The 27032-nt window shown below is 37.1% G+C and overlaps 2 protein-coding genes and 3 non-coding genes across 6 annotated transcripts; all 5 read left to right on the forward strand.

Annotated features, from left to right (window-relative positions):
• The first annotated feature begins 4000 nt into the window (after window positions 1-4000).
• Window positions 4001-20407, forward strand: LOC127441084 (E3 ubiquitin-protein ligase HECTD3-like). 2 transcript variants are annotated; one of them, XM_051698259.1, is made up of 21 exons: window positions 4001-4607; window positions 4894-5054; window positions 7069-7161; window positions 7824-7959; window positions 8065-8186; window positions 9016-9129; window positions 9976-10058; window positions 10170-10335; window positions 10527-10608; window positions 11700-11882; window positions 11977-12029; window positions 12781-12845; window positions 12941-13044; window positions 13213-13326; window positions 13789-13878; window positions 14040-14246; window positions 14839-14968; window positions 15619-15693; window positions 15781-15862; window positions 15964-16035; window positions 20190-20407. In XM_051698259.1, exons 1-21 carry the CDS (start codon window positions 4260-4262, stop codon window positions 20272-20274), a joined length of 2565 nt encoding a protein of 854 aa, XP_051554219.1. In that variant the 5' UTR covers window positions 4001-4259; the 3' UTR covers window positions 20275-20407. The 2 variants fall into 2 exon arrangements, with proteins under 2 accessions (XP_051554219.1, XP_051554220.1); XM_051698260.1 differs by having other exon boundaries at window positions 9979-10058.
• Window positions 20408-21804: 1397 nt separating this feature from the next.
• On the forward strand, window positions 21805-24210 carry LOC127440487 (40S ribosomal protein S8). The gene is made up of 6 exons (XM_051697107.1): window positions 21805-21861; window positions 22649-22755; window positions 22988-23087; window positions 23304-23479; window positions 23738-23867; window positions 24052-24210. The coding sequence occupies exons 1-6, from the start codon at window positions 21858-21860 to the stop codon at window positions 24159-24161; spliced, it is 627 nt and encodes a 208-aa protein (XP_051553067.1). The 5' UTR covers window positions 21805-21857; the 3' UTR covers window positions 24162-24210.
• LOC127441724 (small nucleolar RNA SNORD55/SNORD39) lies at window positions 22500-22571 on the forward strand. Its single transcript, XR_007897386.1, has one exon. It is a non-coding gene; the product is annotated as a small nucleolar RNA SNORD55/SNORD39 (small nucleolar RNA).
• Window positions 22807-22912, forward strand: LOC127441727 (small nucleolar RNA SNORD46). Its single transcript, XR_007897389.1, has one exon. It is a non-coding gene; the product is annotated as a small nucleolar RNA SNORD46 (small nucleolar RNA).
• LOC127441726 (small nucleolar RNA SNORD38) lies at window positions 23550-23618 on the forward strand. The gene has a single exon (XR_007897388.1). It is a non-coding gene; the product is annotated as a small nucleolar RNA SNORD38 (small nucleolar RNA).
• Window positions 24211-27032: the final 2822 nt, after the last annotated feature.

Genomic DNA, 27032 nt, shown 5'->3' on the forward strand with positions numbered 1-27032 from the left:
TCTGCACCAGAACAACGTAAAGACTTCTGGTTTCATTCATTGGACTCAGGGTAGCAAGGAGCCTTTTGAGTATCACCTTTGTAACTGCCTAGCAACCAGCTGGGGTTACTCTAGCAACCAAGTAAAAAATATATCTCTGCATCAGAACATCGTAGACATTTCTGGTTTCATTCATTGGACTCAGGGTAGCAAGGAGCCTTTTGAGTATCACCTTGGTAACTGCCTAGAAACCAGATGGGGTTACCCTAGCAATCAAGTAACAAATCACATATCTCTGCTCCAGAACATCGTAAAGACTTCCAGTTTCATTCATTGGACTCAGGGTAGCAAGGAGCCTTTTGAGTATCACCTTTGTAACTGCCTAGCAACCAGCTGGGGTTACCCTAGCAACCAAGTAACAAAACATATCTCTACACCATAACATCGTAAAAAACGTCCGGTTTCGTTCATTTGAATAAGGATAGCAAGGAGCATTTTCAGTATCACCTTGGTAACTGACTAGCAACCAAATGAGCTATCTCTCTGTCTGTCTATCTATCAATCAATCAATCTATCTATCTATCTATCTATCTATAAACTTTCAGACTATAGGCTTTTTCAAGCCAACCTAAAGTTTGTTTAAAAAGACATGAAACTTTTAAAGTTTGTTTAAAAAGTTTAAAGTTTGAGAGCTACATGGCCCGGGGGGTTGAGAGCTACATGGCCCTATTCATTTATAATCAGCGAGAACAGAACGAAACCATCATCATCTGATTGAATATATGCGTCAACCGTTTTAATCGTCGCGTTTCAAGTTAAAACATTTTCTTCTTTTATGATCTCAGTATTGCCTATATAAAAGACTCATCATGTTCACGAGTCATTTTCCTTGAGTCGAGTCAAGTCTGAAGTCTTTTGAGGTCGAGTCCTAGTCGAGTTTGATATCCGTAAAAAATGCGACTCGAGTCTGTGCCTCTAACTCCAGTGCCCATCTCTGATGGGTAGTATGCAGTTTGGAACTCAGCCTAAGTGATTAGTACTCATCTGGTCATGTGATCCCAATATGGCAGCCCCCCTGAGGGGACCCTCTCCATGTAGAATAAAAAGCTTTTATTTTTATTACCGTCTCTTCAATACAACACGCAGCAACAAGTGAATGATTTACTGAAAAGTATCTGATATTAGGCCATCATTCTGCTGTACATACTGTGGTTGTGTGATAGTTTATAAACTTATATCACTAAATTCTGGTATTATTATCCTTCTATTTATTTACATTGCGGTCAATAACAGCGGAACCTTAACACATTCGCCGAAAATGCAGCCTCTGCTTACTTCCGTGTTACAAAATAAGATAGATATGGTATAGTAGTTCTTTTATTTTAAAGGTACACTCAGTCATTTTTGGAATTTGTCATCTTGGACGTGGACACTGACACTGAGTGGTGTGGATGCAGCATCATCTGAAAGCAATAGAGCGCAGCAGTCTGGTTCCGGAAGTAAAAATCCCAAACGAATTGATTTTCAGCGATAACTTATAAACCTTTAAAGGCAGACCTACCATGAGCTCCGAGGTTGTTCATTGATGATATGCTTCAGTTGAAGTCATCAGTCTGCGTTATTTCAGCTTCATTGTTTAGCATTTTATAGTGGAATTCCTGGTGAACAACTACATTACCCATAGCCTAAAAGCTTCACCAATCAGAAAACTGCGGCCAACATAGCCTGTGAAATGAGCCCAGGAGTGACTGCCCACTCGAATGACACACTGTGAATGACGCAACTAAGTCAGTCTCCCTTTACCCTTAAACTACTTATATATTTGTACAGTACATATCAGCATATTTTACAATAAACATAAAATATATTGTTTCTATACTTATCAACAACCTAAAATCTATATTTTTATATGTTCCCATCCATTTTATTTAACTACATCATTTGCAATGCTTTATGGGATTGTAGTTCATGCCCTCGTGCCCACAGTCTTGTTGTACCTTTGTCTTTTTGTCTGATTTCCATATAATTTTTGTCTCCAAACAAAATTTGTAATGCTGTGATTCACTTCGGAGCTGGTTGCTTTGGTTCATGGATCACAACTCTTTTATGGAGGATTTTATGAAAAGAAAAAAATAACAGGAAAAATACTTATATGGTTAAATACTAAAATATAGTTTTTAGTGAACAATGCCACTGTATGCCATACAACAATGCCATAATTAATTTAATACATGAGTAAAAGTGTCCAATAACAGGGCAATTATTGAGATTAAGTGATTAGTATTTGGCTGGTCATGTGATCCCAATATGGTAGCCTCCATAAGGGGACCCTCTCCATGTAGAATAAAACAGCTTTTATAAGGTTACTGAAATGACTAGAGTCTTCATTTCATGTAAGTGCTCATGATTTTATACGTTTGATTCAAAATTACATTTAATTTCTTTAAGAGTATTTTATTTATTTTTTATGTGGAAAAAAAAATACTGAGTGCACCTTAAAATGTATTCTCATGTTGCTGACAAATTATTAGTCGAATGTTTATTGCCTACATTTGTCATGCTAAAAAATATAAGCTAAACAAAATAAATAAAACATAATATTTTATTATTATATAGTTATTATAATTACTATGTAATACATTTGAGTAATTTTACTATTTATTTGAGGAGACCACTGCGTGTACAGCCATGGCCAAATTTATTGGCAGGGACATACATTTTGTGTTTTTAAATAATTGCAAAAAGCTTAATTGGCCAAAAAAAATAAAAAATAAAAATAAAAAACTTTATCACAAAAACCCATATTTCACTGTTTTTTGGCCCTGGCACAAAATGACCAGCTAACATCATTTCACTAATCATATCAGCAGCATTTGGGAAAGTGTGAACGAGTGCTAGTCAGGTGAAATCTATCATTCTGATTGGATTATAAGAGCAGACTGATTGCTATAAAAGGAGGAAAGAAGTGCTTCCAATCAATGTATTCTTGTTAGAAATGGTTACCTCCAAAGAAAGATGTGCAGCCATCATCACTTTGCATCAAAATGGCCTCAAATGCAAGGAAGTTGCTGCAAACAATATTGCACCTGAAAGAACCATTTACCGGATCATCAAGAATTTCAAGGAGGGAGGTTCAACTGCAGTGAAGAAGGCTTCAGGACGTCCCAGAGTGTCCAGCAAGCGCCAGGACTGTGTCCTCCTGAGGAGTCAGCTACGGAATAATTGATGAAGCCCCCTTCTGACTGTTTGGGACATCTGGAAAATCAATTGTCCAGAGAAGAAAAGCACTACCATGAGTCCTGTGTCATGCCAACAGTGAAGCATCCTGAGACCATCCATGTGTGGGGTTGCTTTTCATCCAAGGGAGTGGGCCCTCTCACAATTCTGCCCAAAAACACTGCCATGAATAAAGAATGGTTTCAAAACTTCCTGCAAGAGCAACTTCTCCCAACGATCCAGGAGCAATTTGGTGATGATCCGTGCATTTTCCAGCATGATGGAGCACCATGTCACAAGGCAAGAGTGATAACGAAGTGGCTCGGAGATCATTACATTGAAATTTTGGATCTGTGGCCAGGCAACTCCCCGGATCTTAATCCCATAGAGAACCTGTGGTCAATCCTCAAAAGGCGAGTGGACAAGCAGAAGCCCACAAATTGTGATCAACTCCGAGCACTAATAAGGCAAGAATGGATCGCCGTCAGTCAGGATTTGGCCCAGAAGCTGATATCCAGCATGCCAGAGCAAATTGCAGAGGTTATGAAGAACAAGGGTCAACACTGTAAATACTGACTCTTTGCATATATTGAATGTTTCTTTAAAACTTATGAAATGCTTATCATTGTTTTCCAGTATACCATAGAAACATGTGAAAAAATAATCTACAAATACTGAAGCAGCAAACTTTGCAAAATACTAAATGTATGTCACTGCCAATACTTTTGGCCATGGCTGTATATGTGTAACAGGATCTATCCAGTAGGGGGCAATGAGCGGGAAACGCACATGGGTGGACCGCCCTTAAAACAGTCATAGCTGCCTTGACAGATGCCAGTTGGCGCTGATACCAGTGTCCACGAGACAGATCTGGCGGGAGTAAAAATGCTTGACTTTGCCTAGACTTTTGTCACATGGTATGTTTACTGCATCGGATCTGAGTTAAAGCCGACAAACAAGGGAAAGCATATGTAAGCGTGATGTTTGCTGACGGCCGAACTGCTCAGTGTTGTTGACACATCCTCAGCTACCCGGCCGGGCTAGCGCACTGAAACTTGTGGAGAATGTCTCCGGGCGACAACCCTCACACTCTCCTGGGAAGGATACGGTTTTTAAACAGGTGCATTGAATGTTTCCGAAAAAGTGAACCTCTGCCGGAGTCTTTATGTTATGTGCCGAAGGAGGTTTGTTATAAAATCTGTAAAGATTCGTCATCTGGCTCCGCTTCCGCGTCCTCGTCAACAGCTGGGAACTCAGGCGGGAAGAGTGTCGTGTCAGTATGGGAGAGCCCACACCAAGCGCCACATAAGAAATTATGCAAGTGCAACATCGAGCCAAAGAAAGGGACGTGCATACGAACAACAGGGGAAGAATACTGTAACAGCCATGGCCTGTGGGTCAAAATAAGCAAGGTAAAACACCTATATGTTATATTAATTGCTATCGTGAACTGATGTCAGAAACCATTCTGATTGATCTGCAGTTTCATTATTGCTAATATGTGTACTAACCATGACACAGGACTTCCTGGTGCATGACGTCACGGCCAGTAAAGTGTCTTCATGTATGGCTTTCAGAATTTTCCACTCCTAGTCAGTGGCTGCTGTAGTGAGATGGATATTCAAATGAGAACCAGCATGATTTGTTTGTCAAACAGCCTTTGTCATTGTGTTAGTTTGACTGTCCTGTACATTGCAGGAGCAGTTGGAGGAGTATCGTGGTGGCCTGGACATAGAGGAAGGCTGGATTCTGGTGTGTAAACACACAGAGGGTGGAGACAGGCTTGTACCAGTGGAATCTCCTGACACCATCAGTCGACAACAGCAGCTGTTTGGCTATGACCACAAGCCTTGTAACAGGTCTGTACCTTTGTCCCTTGTCTAAGGGTGCGTCTCAATCAGCTCCCTATGTCGTGAACAGGGTTGGGAGGGTTACTTTTGAAATGTATTCCACTACAGATTACAGAATACATGCTGTAAAATATAATTTGTAACGTATTCCATTAGATTACTCAAGGTCAGTAACGTATTCTAAATACTTTGTATTCTTCAGCACTTGTAGATTGTTTCACTTGTTTTGACTATAAAAACTCTGCTAGTACAGTAAGACACAATACACATGTTAAAAATACATTCTCTGAAAAACCTAAATATCTTATGCCGTGTTGTTTCTAAAACAAGATCAATCAAATTGATCTTGTTTTAAGGATTTTAAAATATTTTTACAGGAAAACAATACAAAAATTATTATCAAGAATAAGATTTTTGCCCTGATATCAAAGGTCTTACTAGAAAAAAAAATTAATGATCTGACATGAATTTTCTTGATAAAAAAATATGATTGTGCCTGGTAACATGTGCATGTAAAATGGCTAGAAATAGCATTTTAGCTTAGTGTAAAGCTGACAATTTACACAAGGTTTATTTCTGTTTCTTCTGCTCCAAACTTACTTCAAACTTACTTCTCTGTCTGCTCGTATGAATGTTACATCATAAGAAAGTGTTTCACCGCTGTTCAAATGCACTTTGGATCGCATCATTTATATGTATAAATGTTTTACATCTGAAAGGACTAAATATTAAATGAAACAAATGACAATAAAATACAAAGTAATCTCTTCAGTAATCAAAATACTTTTTGAATGTAACTGTATTCTAATTACCAATGATTTAAATTGTAACTGTAGTGGAATACAGTTACTTATATTTTGTATTTGAAATACGTAATCCTGTTACATGTATTCCGTTACTCCCCAACCTTGGTCGTGAATCAGTATATTGTGAACTCCAGTTCAGGCACTGGCAAGGGTGTTCATCCATTGAGCATTGGAACACTGTTGACTCAATCACATGCGACATGATAATGAGCTTGTGCATTAAAACACAGCTTGTATAATCAACAACATCACTGTATAAATGACTCTATCGTGTGTTATCATAGATATTAAAACGTACAGCATTATTATGAAAGGTAAATGTCAAAAATAAAGAAATAAAAATATAAAGAAGTGTATTTTTTTACCTTCTAATAACTCTAATATTTTAAAAGATTGTTTCCCTTTCATGATCATTATGGATGAAAGACATTACAAACAACATCTCTTTTAAAGAGAAAATTTTTAGGGAGCGAAAGTTTCAGTACACTGGAATGATTTTGCGATTGAGACAGCCCTAGACTCCCTGACTACCTGATCAGTGCCCAGAATCCATGATTCATGCTAGAACACATGGTTATTGTAAAGCTTTTATAATGGTAGTGAATGGGGCCAGTCCATAAACATTAAGATACACACTGTTTCAAAAGTATAGCCACAAGACGTATTAACATGATTTTAGTATGATAAAATCATGTACTAACCTAAATGTTGCTTCATTCATCATAACGAAGCAACATTGGTAAACCTTGTAATGTGGTAATTGCCTTAACATTGGTAAATCCCTGATTTTATCACACTAAAATCATGTTACCACATATAGTGTTGATGTCTTGGGGCTATACTTTTGAAACAGTGTGGATATTAATGTTTATGGATTGGCCACATTCACCTCCATTGTAAGAGCCTCACTGTAACCCAGATTTTTGCAAGGGAAGTTTTGCTAATCAACATTATGCCACAAATGCTGTCGATTGAGCTTAATTTGTATTGAACTTGGAACATATCTTTAATAAATGAAAGCATTAGATGCCATTAAAAGTTGACTGGGAACAAGTCTTTTCATCTTAATAACAGCTCAGCACTTGAATTGTTCACTGTTATTGGCAGCCAAGGTGATGAATGGGACACACTTAGATCAACACACAAAAATGTGGTGATTGTGAAGTGCCATTATTTTTGCTGTTAAATGACATTTGTCGGGCTACTTGGCTCTGTAGATGGGAGCAGGTGGTAGATGTGGAGAACTCCTTACACATGGGTGCCAAACCTAAGGTGGCAGAGCCAGACGAGGCTGCTGTTCGTAAATTGAGGTGAGTTGGATTTTTTTTACACAGTGGAAAATACAAAGGTAAACCTTTCAGATGCCATTATCCAGATTCTGACACAAGTAAGAGATGTCTTTCATAACTTTCAGGCAGTCCTGTTAAAGTTAAAATGCATGGCCAAAAGTATCTTAATGCTATGTTATACAATGACTTTTTAGAGAACTGTGTGCTTCCAAATTTGTGGCAACAGTTTGGGGAAGATCCTTTTTTGTTCCAGTATGACAATGCCCCTGTGTACAAAGCAAGGTCCAAAAAGAAAAAAAAATGTCTGGTGTGGAGGAACTTTCACTGAACTTCACAAAACTCAGATCTGAACCATTTTGAACACATTTGCGATGAACAGGATTGCCAACTGCAAGTCAGGCCCGATCGCCCAACATCACTTCCTGACCCCACTGATGCTCTTGTGCCTGAATGGGAGTAAATCCCTGCGGTCATGTTCCAACCTCTAGTGGAAAGCCTGTAATTTTTAAGAGTTTGTCCGAAAAGTTAAAGTTAGGAGCTACTTTTGTCAAATTATTTTTTTGTGAATATGGGTCCAGTCTGGTGTTTGGGTGTTTACATAAAGTACTTTTGGCCATTTAGTTTAATTGATACACCTACTCTGTGATGGACAGTATACATTTAGAGTGAACACTGCTTCCTAGATATGTACCTCCTACATGGACATTTGAATGCGATGAGGACCTCGTCCGCTACTTCTATGACCACATCGGAAAGGAAGATGAAAATCTCGGCAGTGTTAAGCAATGCGTGACCAGCATCGATGTGTCTTCTAGTTCGGTATGTGAGTGCTAAGGATCATGTTGCTTAATAATGCAGAGCAGCAAGCTTTTAATACTGTATATCAGATGTTCAAGACTAGAAAGTGAGTTGTTATGCTTGAAGGAGGACCCCAGTGGTGGTGCAAGTTGCCTGACGGATGGGGACACAGAGACGTATTGGGAGAGTGATGGCATGCAGGGACAGCACTGGATCCGTCTGCACATGAAGAGAGGCACTGTGGTCAAGTAAGAACCACTGATCTGCTAATGACTATTTCAAATATCATGTCTCACTTAATAGTAATTACACAGTTAAAAGACACCTGCAACTGTGTTACTCAGATTTTACAGTGGTTATTAAAGGGATAGTTCACCCAAAAGTGAAATTTCTCTCATCATTTACTTGCCCTCACGCCGTCTCAGATGTGTGTGACTTTCTTTCTTCTGCAGAACACAAATTAAGATTTTTAGAAGAATATATCAGCTCTTTAGGTCCATACGATGCAAGTGAATGGTGACCAGAACTCAGAAGACCCAAAATGACATAAAGGAGTCATAAACCATATGACTCCAGTGGTTAAACCCATATCTTCTGAAGCGATCAGAGTCTTTTTTTACTATCAGTCTCCACCTTTGACCAGCCCCAACACCAGTTGGTGACTGAATGTATAAGTGAAAGTCACTTTCACACCAGAATGTTGAAGTGAAAGTGTAGATTTACAGTTTTAAAAGGACTTAAATATTTATCACCCACGCCTATCACACTGCTTCAGAAGATATGGATTTAACCACTGGAGTCATATGTATTACTTTTATACTGCCTTTCGGCCCTTCAAAGTTCTGGTCACCATTCACTTGAATGGTGAGGACCAACAGAGCTGAAATATCATTTTAAAAATCTTAATTTGTGTTCTGCAGAAGAAAGAAAGTCATACACATTTGGGATGGCATGAGGATGAGTAAATGATGAGAGAATTTTTGGGTGAACTATCCCTTTAATCTAAATAATCTGTTACTTGACTGCATGCTGATTATCCACATCCTTATTTTAATGTTTATTTTCTCTTCCTTTTAGCAAACTGATATTAACAGTGGATTCAACAGATGATAACTACATGCCCAAAAGAGTGACTGTGTATGGTGGAGAGGGAGAAAACCTCAAGAAATACAGTGATGTCACAATAGATGAGTAAGTCCCACACTACAGATATACAGTGGCCCCAAAAGGTATGGGGACATACTTGAAAATGTATGAATTTCATTGCACTATGACTATGCAAATGATGCTACAGCATTTCTCAGAACTAACTTAACTCTTGGAATGTTTTGCTTGGAAATTTTTTAATAAGTATGTCTATACATTAAATACAAAAAAATTGTGAAATTCATGTTTGTTTATTCACCTTCAACTATTTTACTCAAATTGTTATGCTTATATAAGCAATAAGGTACAAGAGACCTTGTGATGTTGTCAGTACATTCACGGCTGAAGGGCGATTTTAGGCACGATGCAAAGTGAAGTGCCTGCAATCCCTTCAGTCGTGATTATATTCACAATATGCCGTAGCCTTGAGTGCCTTATTGCTTTTATAAAATGGTTACCAAATAGTACAAATATTAAGGACACAAATGCAACAAGAAGTGCTGCGCAGTGATACAAATAGAGGCTCTGTGAGGTGGCCATAGTTGTGCTTTATCAGCATCCAGGACCAGAACTATCCATTTTATAAAATACATTTCAACCTGTAATATAAATATTACCTGTATTAATCTAGAGAAATGCTAAATAGAAGCATGTTCATGAGTGGTCTCAGACTTTTGGAACCCATTGTAGACGCCACTTGGTTTGACATTTTGTTACCTAATGCATGGAGTTACAAACATTTTTAAGTGTGGCTTAAAATACATCCAAATACATTTTGGGGCCACTGTATAAATGTATCATTTTACATTTTAAGTTCTAACAAAGCACTTTTTAAGGTTATAAATGCGTAAAGGTTAAGTAATGTTGCAACGGTATGCCTTTCTCTCGCAGCAGTTTAATAGGAGAGGTTTGTGTTCTGGAGGACATGACGTCACACTTGCCTGTCATAGAGATCAGGATTGAGGAATGCAGAGGTAAGATTGATCTGAAATGACATGTGCTCTCATCTGAGAGAGAAAGATATACTCATGACTAGTTGCCTCTATACATAAGTGTTTTTTCTTGGAATTGTGCTTTTGCACTAGATGAGGGAATAGATGTACGGATCAGAGGTCTAAAGATTAAATCATCCTGTGAGCGTGACCTGGGCCTAAATGCAGAAGTATTCCAGTCTCCCAACCTAGTGCGTTACCCAAGACTGGAGGGCACACCCGCTGATGTCCTCTATCGGCGTGCACTGGTCATTCAAAGGTAAGCAATATGTGACTTCAGGTTTGGCTCACAAACCACATTTGAAAACACAGTGTAGTAGAATCAAGTACTGTTATTGGTGAAGGGGGAAATTTTGTTTATTTCAAGTCAATGAATTGTTTGGTATATGCATAATCCCTCCCAGATTGCATAGTGCATTGTATCTTGCAATGTATTCTGTATGCCCATAGGTTCATCACACTCCTGGACAGTCTGTTGCCTCATATGGTGCCTGCATGGGACTACAGCCTTGGGACATTCAACCAGATCAAAGTTAGTATGTAAACAGCTCTGCAGATTTCCGAAGAAATCTTTTAACGCCTGTCATGTACCAAGTTCTACACATCCTGTGAATATGTCTTTGGATCTTATTTTGTTTTGTTATACAAGAGCAATTGGTTCTATTGTCCATGTGGTCATCTGTCACACAATTGTAATTACTTTCATGATTATTAATATCCAGTGTTAATGCATTTTTTTTTTACTTGTGTTTGATTGCATAGAAGTATGTATATTTTACAAATTGTCTTCGCTTTCCTCACAAATGTAAAATCAGTAAATTCTATTGTGCCTTTAATTTCTGTAGCTCAAGAATGTAGGTTTTATTTAAAGGAATAGTTCACCCAAAATTAATTTTCATCATTTACTCACCCTCGTGCCTTAGATGTGTATTAATTGTTTCTTCTGCAGAACTCAAATGAAGATATTTAGAAGAATAACTCAGCTCTGTAGGTCCATACAATGCAAGTAAATGGTGACCAAAATTTTGAAGCTCAAAAAAGCACATAAAGGCAGCATAAAAGTAACCAGTAGGATTACTCGTCTCTAGGCTCAGTCGAGCTTGATTACACTTCCTAGTGCTTGACACTTACACAGTATTTGAGTTTGAAATGATCGCTAAGGAAACTGCTGATGTCAAGATTATAGTGAAAAAGGTGTTACATTTGGATCTCACCCAAAACTGATTAGATCGCTTCAGAAAACAATGATTAAACCACTGGAGTCTTATGGATGACTTTTATGCTGCCTGTATGTGCTTTTTGGAGTTTCAAAATTTTGGTCATCATTCACTTGCATCGTGAGGACCAACAGAGCTGAGATTTTCTTTTAAAAATCTTTGTGTTCTGCAGAAGAAAGAAAGTCATACACATCTGGGATGGCATGAGAGTGAGTAAATGATGAGAGAATTTTCATTTTTGGGTGAACTAACCCTTTAACTTTTGTTTACTGTGTTTTGAATTTGAACACTTATCTACAGTGATCACAACATTACACTATGCTAAGTGTGTCTCGAATTTGAGCATGCATCAAACTCTAAAGATTTTAATTTCCAATGAATCTCTGTGCTTTTTTTTTTTCTTTAGAATATAAAGCAGTTCCTGTTGTTGTCCAAGCGTCGCTCTGCCCTAATCACCCAGTGCCTGAAGGACTCTGAGACCAGTAAGCCTAACTTCATGCCGCGCCTTTATATCAACCGTCGCCTCGCCATGGAACACCGTGACAACCCCACTCTGGACACCACATGTAAAAATGCAGTCTTCACTCAGGTATTTCACAAAACAAGTGTCAATTAAGTTATAAAAACAAACCTCTGGTTGATTTTAGAGGATAAAATATAGCAAATACTTTTATATCATATAGGTGTATGAGGGTCTGAAGCCATCTGACAAGTATGAAAAGACTCTAGACTACAGGTAGTCACTCTCTCTGTTTTAGACAAGCAAAATATATCATTAAAGGTATAATTCACCCAAAAGTGAAAATTCTCCCATCATTTACTCACCCTCATGACATCTTAGATGTGTATGACTTTCTTTCTTCCGCAGAACACAAAGATTTTTAGAATAATATTTCAGCTCTGTAGGTGCATACAATGCAAGTGAATGGTGACCAGACCTTTGTAGCTCCAAAAATCACATAAAGCAAACATAAAAGTAATCCATATGACTCCAGTGGTTAAATCCATATCTTCAGAAGAGATATAATAGGTGTGTGTGAGAAACAGAACAATATTTATGTCCTTTGTTTTACTCTAAACATCTGAAAGTTAAAGTGGAGATTTAGTGTAAAAAAAGGACTTAAATATTGTTCTTTTTCTCACCCACACCTATTATTTTGCTTCTGAAGATGTAGATTTAACCACTGGAGTCTTATGATCACTGGATCTTATGGATCTTATGGTTTGCTTTATGGGATTTTTGAAGCTACATAGGTCTGATCACCATTCACTTGCATTGTATGGATCTACAGAGCTGAAATATTCTTCTAAAAATCTTTGTGTTCTGCAGAAGAAAGAAAGTCATACACCTCTGGGATGGCATAAGGGTGAGCATATGATAAGTGAATTTTCATTTTTGGGTGAACTATCCCTTTAACTAGTTACTATCATGGCATTATCATCACTCTATTTACTTTTACAAATAAGCATTTTTCTGCTTGTTCCAGGTGGCCAGCACGATATGACCAGTGGTGGGAGTGTAAATTCATTGCAGAAGGCATCATCGATCAAGGTCAGATAAGCTACTTCACACCCATGTGATTCACACAGAAACAGATCTCTGAGATAAACCACTGTATCCTAACCTGCTGTTTCTCTTTCTTACAGGTGGTGGATTTCGAGACAGCCTGGCAGACATGTCTGAAGAGCTGTGTCCCAGCTCATCAGAGTGCTCCATGCCTCTTCCATTCTTCACTCGAACTTCTAACCAGGTTACACCTCATACATATCACACACTGTCCTGTTCTTTTGTGTTTCTTTAGTCTATTGAATCGAGGCTCACTCAGTGTTGTCTAATGTAAATGTTTCATTTCATAGACAACTTTTCAATGTTTGTGCATAATAATTCAACTGTTTTTGAACTTACGATTATGTGTTAGGGAGCTGGAGAGGCCAGAGACTTCTATGTGCCGAATCCTTCATGCCGAGAATTCCACAAATTCGAGTGGATTGGGCGAATTATGGGTGCAGCTCTTCGTGGGAAAGACTTTCTGGTTAGTGATTGTCTTGTAGTGTAATTGCAGTGGGGTAGTTGACATGATATTGCAAGCAGTGACCTGCAGTGTGACATGACATACTTCATCTAAATGTATTTCAACCAGCATTTTCACTCATGCAGTTTTGCCAGTTATGCGTTTGTATTTTTATGACATTTCAATTATATTCATTGAGAGATTTAAGTAGAATATTTGCACTTTACCAAATTACACTGCAGGACTATTTAAGTGAAGTGCAAAATGATTGGTTTATAAATGCAGGACAAATACATAGTGACCAGTAACAGCACCTATAATATACACTTTCCATTATGCTAATCTAAAGTGTTGAGATTGAATCCATGTCATAATATCCATGCTGTTTGTCAACTATCCAGTAGCACCCTTGTATTAATTTAATATTAATGAACATTTGATTGGAGGCAGGGTGTAAATGTATCTATTTATTTTGTTTTTCAGATTCTGGCTCTGCCAGGGCTGGTGTGGAAGCAGCTAATTGGACAAGCTGTCAGCTGGAGCAAAGACTTCCCTGCAGTAGATTCAGTGCTGGTGAGAAGCTAAAACATCTCCCTGCACATTCTTTTCTTTGCATCTTGGCTCCTTGTTAGTGCTTACTGCTTTCTCATTCAACATGGAATCATGGAATCAGTGGGACTTCTAGCAGTGTGTGATTGAACATGTTTGGTGTGATTTTTTTTTTTTTTTTTTAGGTGAAGTTGTTAGAGGCTATGGAGCATATGGACAAGGAAACGTTTGACTTTAAGTTTGGTCAGGAGCTTGTGTACACCACACCCTTGAGTGATGGCCGGCTGGTGGAGCTGATTCCAGGAGGCAGTGGAGTAGTTGTCCGATATGATGATCGCAATGAGTTCATACGTCTGGTACAGAAAGCGAGACTAGACGAGAGCAGAGAACAGGTATCGCTACATACAGTCTGTATTGTTCTATTTTGTCATGAACATTATAAAATTGTATGTCGGGAATTAGCAGTAAAGCAGCATGCTGATAGCAACCCTTTTTCAGTGTTCTCACGATTATGGAAAACCTGGAAATATAATTCTAAAACTCATGGCAAAAGTCACAGAAAGTAATAAAATATTGAAAGTCATGGAATTTTCTCTTATTTTTTATTTTTATAGGTTAAGTATTGCTCTTAAATAGAGTTGTTCACAAGCCATAGTGATGCCTGATTTGTGAGTGAATTATACTTTTGAACATTCAGTAGAATGTTCTTTTCAGTAAATCGGTCAAACAGGTTTACAAATCGGTATGAATGATTCATTAGGGAATTAGAGTCTGAATTTAAATTAATTTTACAAATGCTCATCCAGAAATCACATACAACTTGAAAAGTCATTAAAATTTGTGGGAATTAATTTGTTCCAAAAAAAAGTTATAGCCTTGCTTTTTCTTTTTAGACCTTGTTTTTTCCTGAGGACATGCCAAGTGGATGTTTCACTATCATCCACAAAACCTGAATTTAATCAAGGCTGTATTCCTGTACTACAGATAGCTGCCATGCAGGCGGGACTAGTGAAGGTGGTGCCACAGGCTGTGCTTGATCTCCTAACATGGCAGGAAGTGGAGAAGAAAGTGTGTGGAGACCCAGAGATCTCAGTGGAGGCCCTTAAACGCCTCAGTGAGTCTTGCAGGCGCTGAACCGTATAGTGGTTTGAAATGAAAACATTACTGCTCTATAGAGCAGTAGTTCTCAGCTGGTTTTGCTTCAGGACCCAGATTTTACATTGGACATTAAGTGGCAGCCCAACACATATTTTCTTTAAAATTAATAAATTATTAATAAAAAATGACCATGAATTACCATGTTAAAATTATTAACATGACATATTAGGCTGAAAATGGAAAATTTGGTAAATGCACAAACAGCAGAAGTGTGGTTTATCAGCAGATAAATCAAATACTGAGCCAGATATTTGTATTACTTTTAGCCATATTACCAAGAAGGATGTGAATTTGTGCCAAAATACCTTGAGTTTAATTGTGAAAGATATGGCATTTTCTCCTCCCTTTTAAAGTTTATAAGCCTATTTATTTTGCCATCCTACTGGTGCACGATTGTATGGTTGGGTGCACTTTATTTGCATTTATTTTTGTTTTTCCCGGCTGTCCAGGACCCTATCAGAACAGACCTGCGACTCACAAGTTGTAGAGCTGAACCACTGCTGTAGAGGATGCATGCTACAATTTTATCTAAATGTTTTTTAATATAATGCATGTTGTCATACACTAATCCAAAACTGATGTGTTAAATTGTTTACTTTCAATCAGCACGCTATGAGGACTTGGAACAAACAGATGTCAGAGTGCAATATTTATGGGAAGCCCTGATGAACTTCACCAATGGTTAGTTAGGTTCCTTTTTGTGCAATAGAATGGTTCTAGTAATATAAACTTATGTTGCTCATGCTGATATATTAATGCTTTTACCAGAGGATCGTAGCAGGTTTTTGAGGTTTGTCACTGGCAGAAGTCGTCTTCCTGCTCCAATCTACATCTTCCCAGACAAACAAGGGTATGTAAGCTGACCTTAAAATAACACAGAGATCATAATAATCATGATAATCTTTTAGCTTGTGGTCTGAATAAACATTGAACAAATGCATTTTTGTCAAGGTCTGAAACCACAGATGCACTTCCACAATCTTCCACATGTTCCAGCACCCTTTATCTACCCAAATACCCAAGGTATGTTTATGTAGTATAAAATAAAAAATATTATACACTGGTGGCAAAAAGTTTGGAATAATGTACAGATTTTGCTCTTATGGAACAAAATTGGTACTTTTATTTACCATAGTGGCATTCAACGGATCACAATGTATAGTCAGGACATTAATAATGTGAAAAATTACTATTACAATTTGAAAAAAAGTTTCAGAACTTCTTAAACTACTTCAAAGAGTTCTCATCAAAAAATCCTCCACATGCAGCAATGACAGCTTTGGAGATCCTTGGCATTCTAGCTGTCAGTTTGTCCAGATACTCAGGTGACATTTCACCCCATGCTTCCTGTAGAACTTGCCATAGATGTCTTGTTGGGCACTTCTCACGCACCTTCCTGTCTAGCTGATCCCTCAAAAGCTCAATGAGATTGAGATTAAGATCCATAACACTCTTTTCCAATTATCTGTTGTCCAATGTCTGTGTTTCTTTGCCCACTCTAACCTTTTCTTTTTGTTTTTCTGTTTCAAAAGTGGCTTTTTCTTTGCAATTCTTCCCATAAGGCCTGCACCCCTGAGTCTTCTCTTTACTGTTGTTCATGAAACTGATGTTGAGTGGGTAGAATTCAATGAAGATGTCAGCTGAGGACATGTGAGGCGTCTGTTTCTCAAACTAGAGACTCTGATGTACTCATCCTCTTGTTTAGTTGTACATCTGGCCTTCCACATCTCTTTCTGTCCTTGTTAGAGCCAGATGTCCGTTGTCTTTGAAGACTATAGTGTACACCTATGTATGAAATCTTCAGCATTGTATAGCCTTCATTCCTCAAAACAATGATTGAGTGACGAGTTTCTAGAGAAAGCTGTTTCTTTTTGGCCATTTTTGACCTAATATTCACCTTAAGATATGCCAATCTATTGCATACTGTGGCAACTCAAAAACAAACACAAAGACAATGTTAAGCTTCATTTAACAAACCAAATAGCTTTCAACTGTGTTTGATATAATGGCAAGTGATTTTCTAGTACCAAATTAGCAATTTAGCATGATTACTCAAGGATAAGGTGTTGGAGTGATGGCTGCTGTAAATGGGGCCTGTCTAGATTTGATCAAAAATTAATTTTTTCAAATAGTGATGGTGCTGTTTTTTACATCAGTAATGTCCTGACTCTACTTTGTGATCAGTTGAATGCCACTTTGGTGAATTAAAGTACCAATTTCCTTCAGAAGCAGCAAAATCTGTACATTATTCCAAACTTTTGGCCGCGCGCGTGTGTGTGTGTGTGTGTATTAGTTGAAGTCAGACGTTTACATACACTTAGGTTGAAGTCATTAAAACAAATTTTTTTTAACCACTCCACAGATGTAATATTAGCAAACTATAGTTTTGGCAAGTCGTTTAGGACATCTACCTCGTGCATGACGAGTAATTTTTCCGACAATTGTTTACAGACAGTTTGTTTCGCTTTTAATTGACTATATCACAATTCCAGTGGGTCTGAAGTTTACATACATTAAGTTAACTGTGCCTTTAAGCAGCTTGGAAAATTCCAGAAAATGATGGCAAGCCTTTAGACAATTAGCCAATTAGCTTCTGATAGGAGGTGTACCGAATTGGAGGTGTACCTGTGGATGTATTTTAAGGCCTACCTTCAAACTCGGTGCCTCTTTGCTTGACATCATGGGAAAATCAAAAGAAACCAGCCAAGACCTCAGACAAAAATCTGTGGACCTCCACAAGGCTGGTTCATCCTTGGGAGCAATTTCCAAATGCCTGAAGGTACCACATTCATCTGTATGCAAGTATAAACACCATGGGACCACACAGCCATCATACCGCTAGGAAGGAGATGCATTCTGTCTCCTAGAGATGAATGTAGTTTGGTGCAAAAAGTGCAAATCAATCCCAGAACAACAACAAAGGATCTTGTGAAGATGCTGGAGGAAACAGGTAGACAAGTATCTATATCCACAGTAAAACGAGTTCTATATCGACATAACCAGCAAGGAAGAAACCACTGCTCCAGAACTACCATAAAAAAGCCAGACTACAGTTTGCAAGTGCACATGGGGACAAAGATCTTACTTTTTGGAGAAATGTCCTCTGGTCTGATGAAACAAAAATTGAACTGTTTGGCCATAATGACTATCGTTATGTTTGGAGGAAAAAGGGTGAGGCTTCCAGGCCGAAGAACACCATCCCAACCATGAAGCATGGGGGTGGCAGCATCATGTTGTGGGGGTGCTTTGCTGCAGGAGTGACTGGTGCACTTCACAGAATAGATGGCATTATGAGGAAGGAAAATGATGTGGATACATTGAAGCAACATCTCAAGACATTAGCCAGGAAGTTAAAGCACGGTCACAAATGGGTCTTCCAAATGGACAATGACCCCAAGCATACCTCCAAAGTTGTGGCAAAATGGCTTAAAGACAACAAAGTCAAGGTATTGGAGTGGCCATCACAAAGCCCGGACCTCAGTCAATAGAAAATGTGTAGGCTGAACTGAAAAAGCTTGTGCGAGGAAGGAGGCCTACAAACCTGACTCAGTTACACCAGTTCTGTCTGGAGGAATGGGCCAGATTTCCAGCAACTTCTTGTGAGAAGCTTGTGGAAGGCTACCCAAAACGTATGACCCATGTTAAACAATTTAAAGGCAATGCTACCAAATACTAACAAAGTGTATGTAAACATCTGACCCACTGGGAATGTGATTAAAGAAATAAAATCTTAAATAATTCTCTCTACTATTATTCTGAAATTTCACATTCTTAAAATAAAGTAGTGATCCTAACTGACCTAAGATAGGGAATGTTTTCTATGATTAAATGTCAGGAATTGTGAAAAACTGAGTTTAAATGTATTTGGCTAAGATATATGTAAACTTCTGACTTCAACTGTATATATACAGGGTTGGAAGGGTTACTTTTGAAATGTATTCCACTACAGATTACAGAATACATGCTGTAAAATGTAATTTGTAACGTATTCCGTTAGATTACTCAAGGTCAGTAATGTATTCTAAATACTTTGGATTACTTCTTCAGCACTGGTAGATTTTTTTTTCACTTGTTTTGACTATAAAAACTCTGCCAGTACAGTAAGACAAAATACACATGTTAAAAATACATTCTCTGAAAAACCTAAATATCTTATGCAGTGTTGTTTCTAAAACAAGATTAATCTAATTGATCTTGTTTTAAGGATTTTTTGATATTTTTACAGGAAAACTATACAAAAATTATTATCAAGAATAAGATTTTTGCCCTGATATCAAAGGTCTTACTAGAAAAAAAGAAATTATGATCCAATGTGAATTTTCTTGATAAAAAAAATATGATTGTGCCTGGTAACGTGCATGTAAAATGGCTAGAAATAGCATTTTATCTTAGCATAAAGCTGACAATTTACACAAAGTTTATTTCTATTTCTTCTGCTCCAAACTTACTTCAAACTTCTCTGTCTGCTCGTATGAATGTAACATCATAAGAAAGTGTTTCACCGCTGTTCAAATGCACTTTGGATCGCATCATTTATATGTATAAATGTTTTTCATCTGAAAGGACTAAATATTAAATTAAACAAAAGACAATAAAATGCAAAGTAATCTCTTCAGTAATCAAAATACTTTTTGAATGTAAGTGTATTCTAATTACCAATGATTTAAACTGTAACTGTCGTGGAATACAGTTACTTATATTTTGTATTTGAAATACCTAATCCTGTTACATGTATTCCGTTACTCCCCAACCCTGTGTGTGTGTGTGTGTGTGTGTGTGTATAAATCCATAAAAATAAATCCACCAACCACTATATATACACTACCGGTCAAAAGTTTTGAAACACTTGACTGAAATGTTTCTCATGATCTTAAAAAATCTTTTGATCTGAAGGTGTATGCTTAAATGTTTTAAATTAGTTTTGTAGACAAAAATATAATTGTGCCACCATATTAATTTATTTAATTACAAAACAAAAATTTAATTAAAAAAAAAAAAGTTTTTGAAATTGATGACTTGGACCGAATAATAAAGAAAAGCAGCCAATAAGTGCCCAACATAGATGTGGTTGGATTTATTTTTCATAAGTACTTATTTAATAAGATGTTGTGTCTCTTTGTTTGATTGCATTTTATATTGTGTATGTGTGTGTGTGTGTGTGTAATCCCAATCGGCAGTGCTAAAGTTTGTGAAGAGAAGCTTCGCTATGCTGCATATAACTGTGTGGCCATCGACACAGACATGAGCCCATGGGAGGAGTGACCTGATCTTGACATGTTTACGACACCAGAATTTTTGCATAAATGAACTGTAGCCTTCAGCACTGTGCACATGACTGTGTCTACACTATTGCCAATTACATCTGTACAGTATAAATAAATATGTTATAAATGGACCCTGGTTTTTACTTTTTCCATGCTTATTTAAACTGTTTAAAATTGAGTGGGAATTCATTAAGGATAATAAAGAAATGTATATAGTAGGGACCAAAAGTCTTAGGCCACTAGTGAAAATGCTTCTATTTTGCATTCATTGTTAATAAAAAAAAAAAACAAATAACAAAAAAAAACATATATGATTATCAGCATAACATTTTGAGTGAAAGTTTTTGGTATGTTTCTTTAGCTTTTATAACTTCACACAAACTGGCATTGACTCCACAAGTTTGTGCAAAACCCAATGATCCATGTTATCCCAGCATGATTTAAGAATGATCCAAAGAGCATCTTGTGTGCTTAACTGGAAGCAATGGAATCTGACCTTTTGTTCAAAGGAGTTAAAGGTCAATGTCACAAATATGCTTGCATTTGATTGGAGACCTAGAAATAGTGTAGAATTTTAAATATTTCTTCATTTTGCATCATAACATTTTGTTTAAATTTTTTTGAAATCCAAAAATATATTATTCTAGAAATGTTATGTTATAGAATACATTTATTATTCTATAAATACTATACATTTATTTCCAGGTTTAAATGGGAGTGGAATCAAGATTTTCAATGTCAACTCAGACTTTTGGACAGCCCAGCCAAAAATCAGTGTCATTTCTGTGCTATATTAAATTATTTAATAGATGCTTAAAAGTGATTTGAATTACACTCTCCCTGGAGCTTCTTGGGATCAAGTCCCTTGCTCAATTGGAATAACTTATGGATTGTCTAATGCAGGTTTTTTTTAATAGGTCCGGGGACCCACAGGGGGTCAGAAGTGGGTGGTAGGGGTCCACGGAATATGTCAAAGAAAAAAAGTTTAAAAAAAAAAGTTTGACATTCAAACATTCATTCTTCTTCTTAAGCACTTTACAAATATATTTTAATTTAGTTTAAAATGTTTCTCTTCAGGTTTATACATCTAACATTACTATAATAGTGAAAAAAGATAAGAAAAAATATACACAGTAAACTTAATAAATGAAAAATACTTTTAATATAACATTTATATAAGATAATATTTTACAGATAATTTTTAATCATTTTTTGGATTTAGTACAGTGACAATATAAATGCCAATGTTTTCTTTATAATATCTATGTTATCTATAAATTTAAAGTTTAACAACTCGTTCAAAAACATGCCCCCCTTAGTGTATTTTGTGCTCTCGGGTCCTCCTAAGCACTGCACATTTTTGTCTCTCTTACATCAAAACACGTGTAGGATTCCAGAACTAGATGGGAAAGGTTTTCACTAAAGAACTACCAACACGTGGTGGCGGTCAAGTGTTTTCTCGCTGAACAATAAACGAAAGATGTACAGCGAAGAATTCTTCACGTCAGTCTCGCGATATGTTGTTGCTTGAAACCCGCCCATGAGCCTTTGCTGTTCCTCTTTCTAGCCGGGCGCCTGAGAATGGGTACGTGTTTTCACTATCTGATCGCTGCAACAATCCGTCATCATCTGCGCTATCTGATGAGCATTTTCATTAAACTCGTTCTGTGGTACATAGCAACAGTAGATTTCCATCGGTATGGTTTTAAATCGTACTGTTAAATGTCTATTTTAACATTTTCGCATTAGAAGTTTGCCAAGTGATTGGAGACATGTCTCAAGATGGCTGCGCTCACGGGGTACAGTGCTCTCAAATAGCATTTAGAGTGCAGATAATGCCGTAGTTATGCACCGGGACGAGTTCAAGGCTGTTTTGCTATGTATAGTTATACCTAGATAACTAAGTTTTCTGTTTGTGAAGTATAATTTAAAGGAGAAATGTGTTGGCATGACATGCGTCATGTATCAACTACAGGTAGCCTTAATGGCGAGCTAACGTTAACTGAAAATGTATCATTGTTTCCCAGCTGTAGTTATATTCATATATTTTCGTCATAAACGATGTTTCAATAAATTAAATGGCTATTCGCTTTAACAAATGTGCTATTAATCGAAGCTTCCTATTAAGTCTGTTAGCTTGACGCTAAGGTGAATATTTTTGCTTTGGTACGAAGTATACTGAACTGGTTTGATTTTCTGCACAGGCTATTTTTTAAGCTTGAGTGTGTATGATGAATCCTATAGCGGAATCCGATTTTATAATGCGGATAAACACCTTGGAGAACTGAACACTCAAGCTTACTATAGAAATAGATGGCTTGTGTTCACTCAGAAGTGATTCTAACGCATTTCATAATCTCATTATATTAAAGGTATCTCAAGGGACAACTGGCACAAACGCCGTAAGACCGGTGGCAAACGCAAGCCCGTTCACAAGAAAAGGAAATATGAGCTCGGGCGTCCTCCAGCAAACACCAAGGTAAACCTGCACGAGCACGTGTGGCCTTGATAATGTACCTTTGTCTTTGGCAATGTGAGTGATGTAAACACATCCTTAGGTTGGTCATTTTTGGCCGTTTTGGTCGAAGTCTTTGACCTTCCAGTGTTAGGATTAGTCATAGTTACTCTGACACATGGCCACACTCATTGTTTTAATGCCTCTTTGTATATGTTTATGTAAGATTGCCTCAATCGTTCTTTTTCTTCTGCAGATTGGACCTCGTCGCATCCACACAGTAAGGGTCCGTGGTGGAAACAAGAAATACCGTGCTTTGAGACTTGATGTGGGCAACTTCTCATGGGGTTCAGAATGTAAGCATTTCTAAGTGTTGGAACTGTTTGTACAGGTATAGATCACCTGTTGGTCTTTCAATGAAGATATCCTGTCCAGTTCTGCTGCTGAATGTCTATGATGGATATGGTTATGTTCCAACTCTGAGAAAGGCATGTTTGACTTTATCTTTCCTGTATCTGAGCTTGATGCAAAGCCTCCGGCTGCTTTTACAAATGTGTTATCAATGATTACAGGTTGTACTCGCAAGACCAGGATCATCGATGTGGTGTACAATGCCTCTAACAATGAGCTGGTGAGAACCAAAACCCTGGTCAAGAACTGTGTGGTCCTTGTGGACAGCACTCCTTACAGACAGTGGTATGAGTCTCACTACGCCATCCCGCTTGGAAGGAAGAAGGGTGCCAAGCTGGTAAGCTAATGCTTAACTAAGTTTTTTTGCATTTTAAATTTGGGGTTTTGTTGCTTTTGATGTTGGTCTTTCTTTGATGATAACATTGTCCAGTTCTGCTACTGAATGAAAGGTGATGCAGTTTAAGACTCTGAGAAGACCTGCTTTATAAAAAAAAAAACATAAGAATATTGGTGTTGACATTTTTCGAGCAAGAAGTGCACCTGAAAAGGTGATGTATGCAAATGACCAATTGCCATGTTTGATATGTCAATCCAGACCCCTGAGGAAGATGAGATTCTGAACAAGAAGAGATCGAAAAAGGTCCAAAAGAAGCTTAATGACCGCCGAAAGAACAGCAAGATCAGTCCTCTATTGGAGGAGCAGTTCCAGCAAGGAAAGCTTCTTGGTAAGTCCTCTTTTTACAAGTCTTTAAATGTTATTAATGTGGATATGATGAAACCTTTAACCAGTTCTGCTACTGATGCAACAGTGCTGAGCTCATACCACTTCTGATAATGCACTGAAATGTCTGCAGTGATCTTGCCTACAGATTTCAATGTTTTAATGTTTGGTTTTGTGTTTCTCCCCAGCCTGCATTGCCTCCAGACCTGGACAGTGTGGAAGGGCTGATGGCTATGTCCTTGAAGGCAAAGAACTGGAATTCTACCTGAGGAAGATTAAAGCCAAGAAAGGCAAATAAATGTACAGCTCTCTTTGATATGACCATTAAAGAAAATACCCCAACTCTGCATGTTGCTCTGGTCTTTTCATAAAGTTTTATTTGTTGGTTAGTTATTTTTCCAGTATTTTGTTCCATGTACACTGGTAGCCATGAAGAATATTTGTTCTCTTCAGTGTAATGACCAGTGGTGTGGCTAAAGTTTGTCACCTTTTGCAGCATCTTCCATCAGATACTTACTGCATTATACTTAATGCATACTGCATTAACAGATTGTAACCTCCTTGAAAAACCCCAGGTGCACTGACTGAAATACCCTGTATTTTTTTTTTTTTTTTTTCTCCCCCCCAGAGTCATTGGAATATTTGTGTACATTTACATTAAATTAATCCAGGTTATTAACAATGTATGTGTAATATACTAGGTTCCCATGTCAAGGAATTTTGTGAGGGACGTGATATGTATAAATGAAACTCAGATCTGTGATTAGAGTATAAATTAATGTAGTATTCAATGAAGGATTGAATTAGCTCAGTTCATTTTATAGAACGGTGTATATAGAAGATGAGAAGCCTCGACTCGGGGTTAGTCATTAAATGCTTAATTCTCCACAAAATTTAGTGGCTTCTCAAATTTTAATGTAATGCTGCAATTTTGTAATAACTTATTCTGAGAAACATTTACTACATTCAACAGAATTCTTGAAAGTTCACTTAAGGGAACACTAACCTGATGATCCTAAGATGATTTCGCTGAAAATAACTTGCTACGAACTATAACAACAGTCAAAAGCGCTCCATGCCTTTCCCAAGCATAATGTAAGTGGAAAGTCTTATGGATATTACCCATAATCTTAATTTTCTGCTTGGATAATTTTGAGTTATAAATACTAAAATCTTTCAATCTTGTGGCAGAAGAAATTTAAGAAACAAAAACAAGGCTATTTGTGTTCCAATTTGAAAATATATTTCAATTACTTTTTTTTTTAAAATAAGGACCACTTTAAGTGGTCTCATTTTTCCCGCATAAATTGTACTCTTAAATGGATTAATTGTAATTTTGAAACATTTGTATAAAACCGTGACCACCCAAATGAGATGACCTCAGTCATATAAGTAATCTTATAAAAGCTGTTAAATTCTACATGGAGCGAGTCCCCTCATGGGGACAGCCATATTGGGATCACATGACCAGCCGAATTCTACTCGTTTAACTCACCCTGTTTTTGGTCTTCATGGATTAAAATAATCATGTCTGACCATAAATAGTGAATTTCTACAATGGCATTGGTAACTGAAAGCTATTGACTTTGAATGTTGCTGCATCCATGGCACTAGGTGTCAGTGTATGTCCAGGACGACATAACAATTACATGACATGACAAAAAAGTGCACTTTTAATTTTTTTTTTATTAATGACAACTTTAGGGTTTATAGTGTAATTGTAACTTAATAGCGAAAATATCAAAAAATTACTATTTGTTTGAGCTGTTAGTATTTACAATGTATGAGAGATGAGGTTCACAATTACTGTCCTGACAAATGTGTCAAGATTTAACTTATGATGAAAGTTGAAGTATCTGAAGTTGCACAATTTATTTAGGGGACTTCTTGATTTGCTGTTCCTTTAGTTTCCGGTGACCCCAGCCATTTCTGGTGTTGACTTGATATGTTTTTTTCTGAGGTAGTGGCAAGATTTTAATCTTTGAAGGGTTTTCAAGTGTTCTGAGAGCGCTCACGTTCATATTTTGCTCTGCAGCAGCACAGACACAGTTGCTGTAGGCCTTTGCTCCTCTGCTTTTGTATTTTGTGTGTAGTCGGCCACACACTGATGGCAAGCATTGATTGATTGATTGATTGGATGGTACAGATTCGTTATGTTCATTATCAAGTATCCTAATAAATACAATATCATGAATATAAACAGACAATAGGAGTTCAGTCACATTTTCAAGGCTCTGATACACAAATGTAGATTGTATTTTTAGCTTGACACATTTTCCTCACATCATGGTGCCTAATTAAACATGCATTGCATATTGCCATTGCCACAGCACCTGTCTCTATGTTTTCTTCTTCAAGGGTGATGCCACGATTGTGGTGCCATTTGCATCCCACTGACTTTACATTTGCCACTATGCATCTTAAGTAAGTTTAAACTCCCTTTTAAAATTAAGGTAAATTACATTCATGACAACATACATGTATGTTAAAAAAAAAAAAAAAAGTTACAACATTAAGTGCTTATAAATTATTTCTCTTTTTTGCATTAATTTGTAGAATCATTGTTTATTTTATGTCTAAAACACATTTGGTCATGAGTAATTCATCATTTTATTTTTTTGTGTGTGTGTGTCCCATACTAATGACTCTACACTTTTACCTGAACACATTCACCCCTATTTGGAATATTCCATAAATCACATGTTCAACAGGAAGTGACATTGTCTTATTTCCTGAATCCCATGGGAAGATGGAAGGTTTTTATTTAATTCTTTTTTCTGTGTTTTCAGTGATATTATGATCTTTACACTGGAGGAACTGGTCAAACTTCAACACTGTTACCTAAATTATAGATCAATGTCATTTATTAATTACAAATAAATACATTTTATGAGAATCTGTAGATTGCCCTCAATGTCAATATGGCATTAGAATAGACATGTGCTTGCCATATTTTGTGTGTTTGCTAATATGAGAACTCAACCATGTTACTTTGAACCCAGTTACATTCAAGAGTAACAGGGTTGATTAACAGTAATATATATACAGGTGCATCTCAATAAATTAGAATGTTGTGGAAAAGTTCATTTATTTCAGTAATTCAACTCAAATTGTGAAACTGGTGTATTAAATAAATTCAATGCACACAGACTGAAGTAGTTTAAGTCTT

The sequence above is a fragment of the Myxocyprinus asiaticus genome, chromosome 5 (genome assembly GCF_019703515.2).
Source record: "Myxocyprinus asiaticus isolate MX2 ecotype Aquarium Trade chromosome 5, UBuf_Myxa_2, whole genome shotgun sequence".
NCBI classification, from domain to species: domain Eukaryota; kingdom Metazoa; phylum Chordata; class Actinopteri; order Cypriniformes; family Catostomidae; genus Myxocyprinus; species Myxocyprinus asiaticus.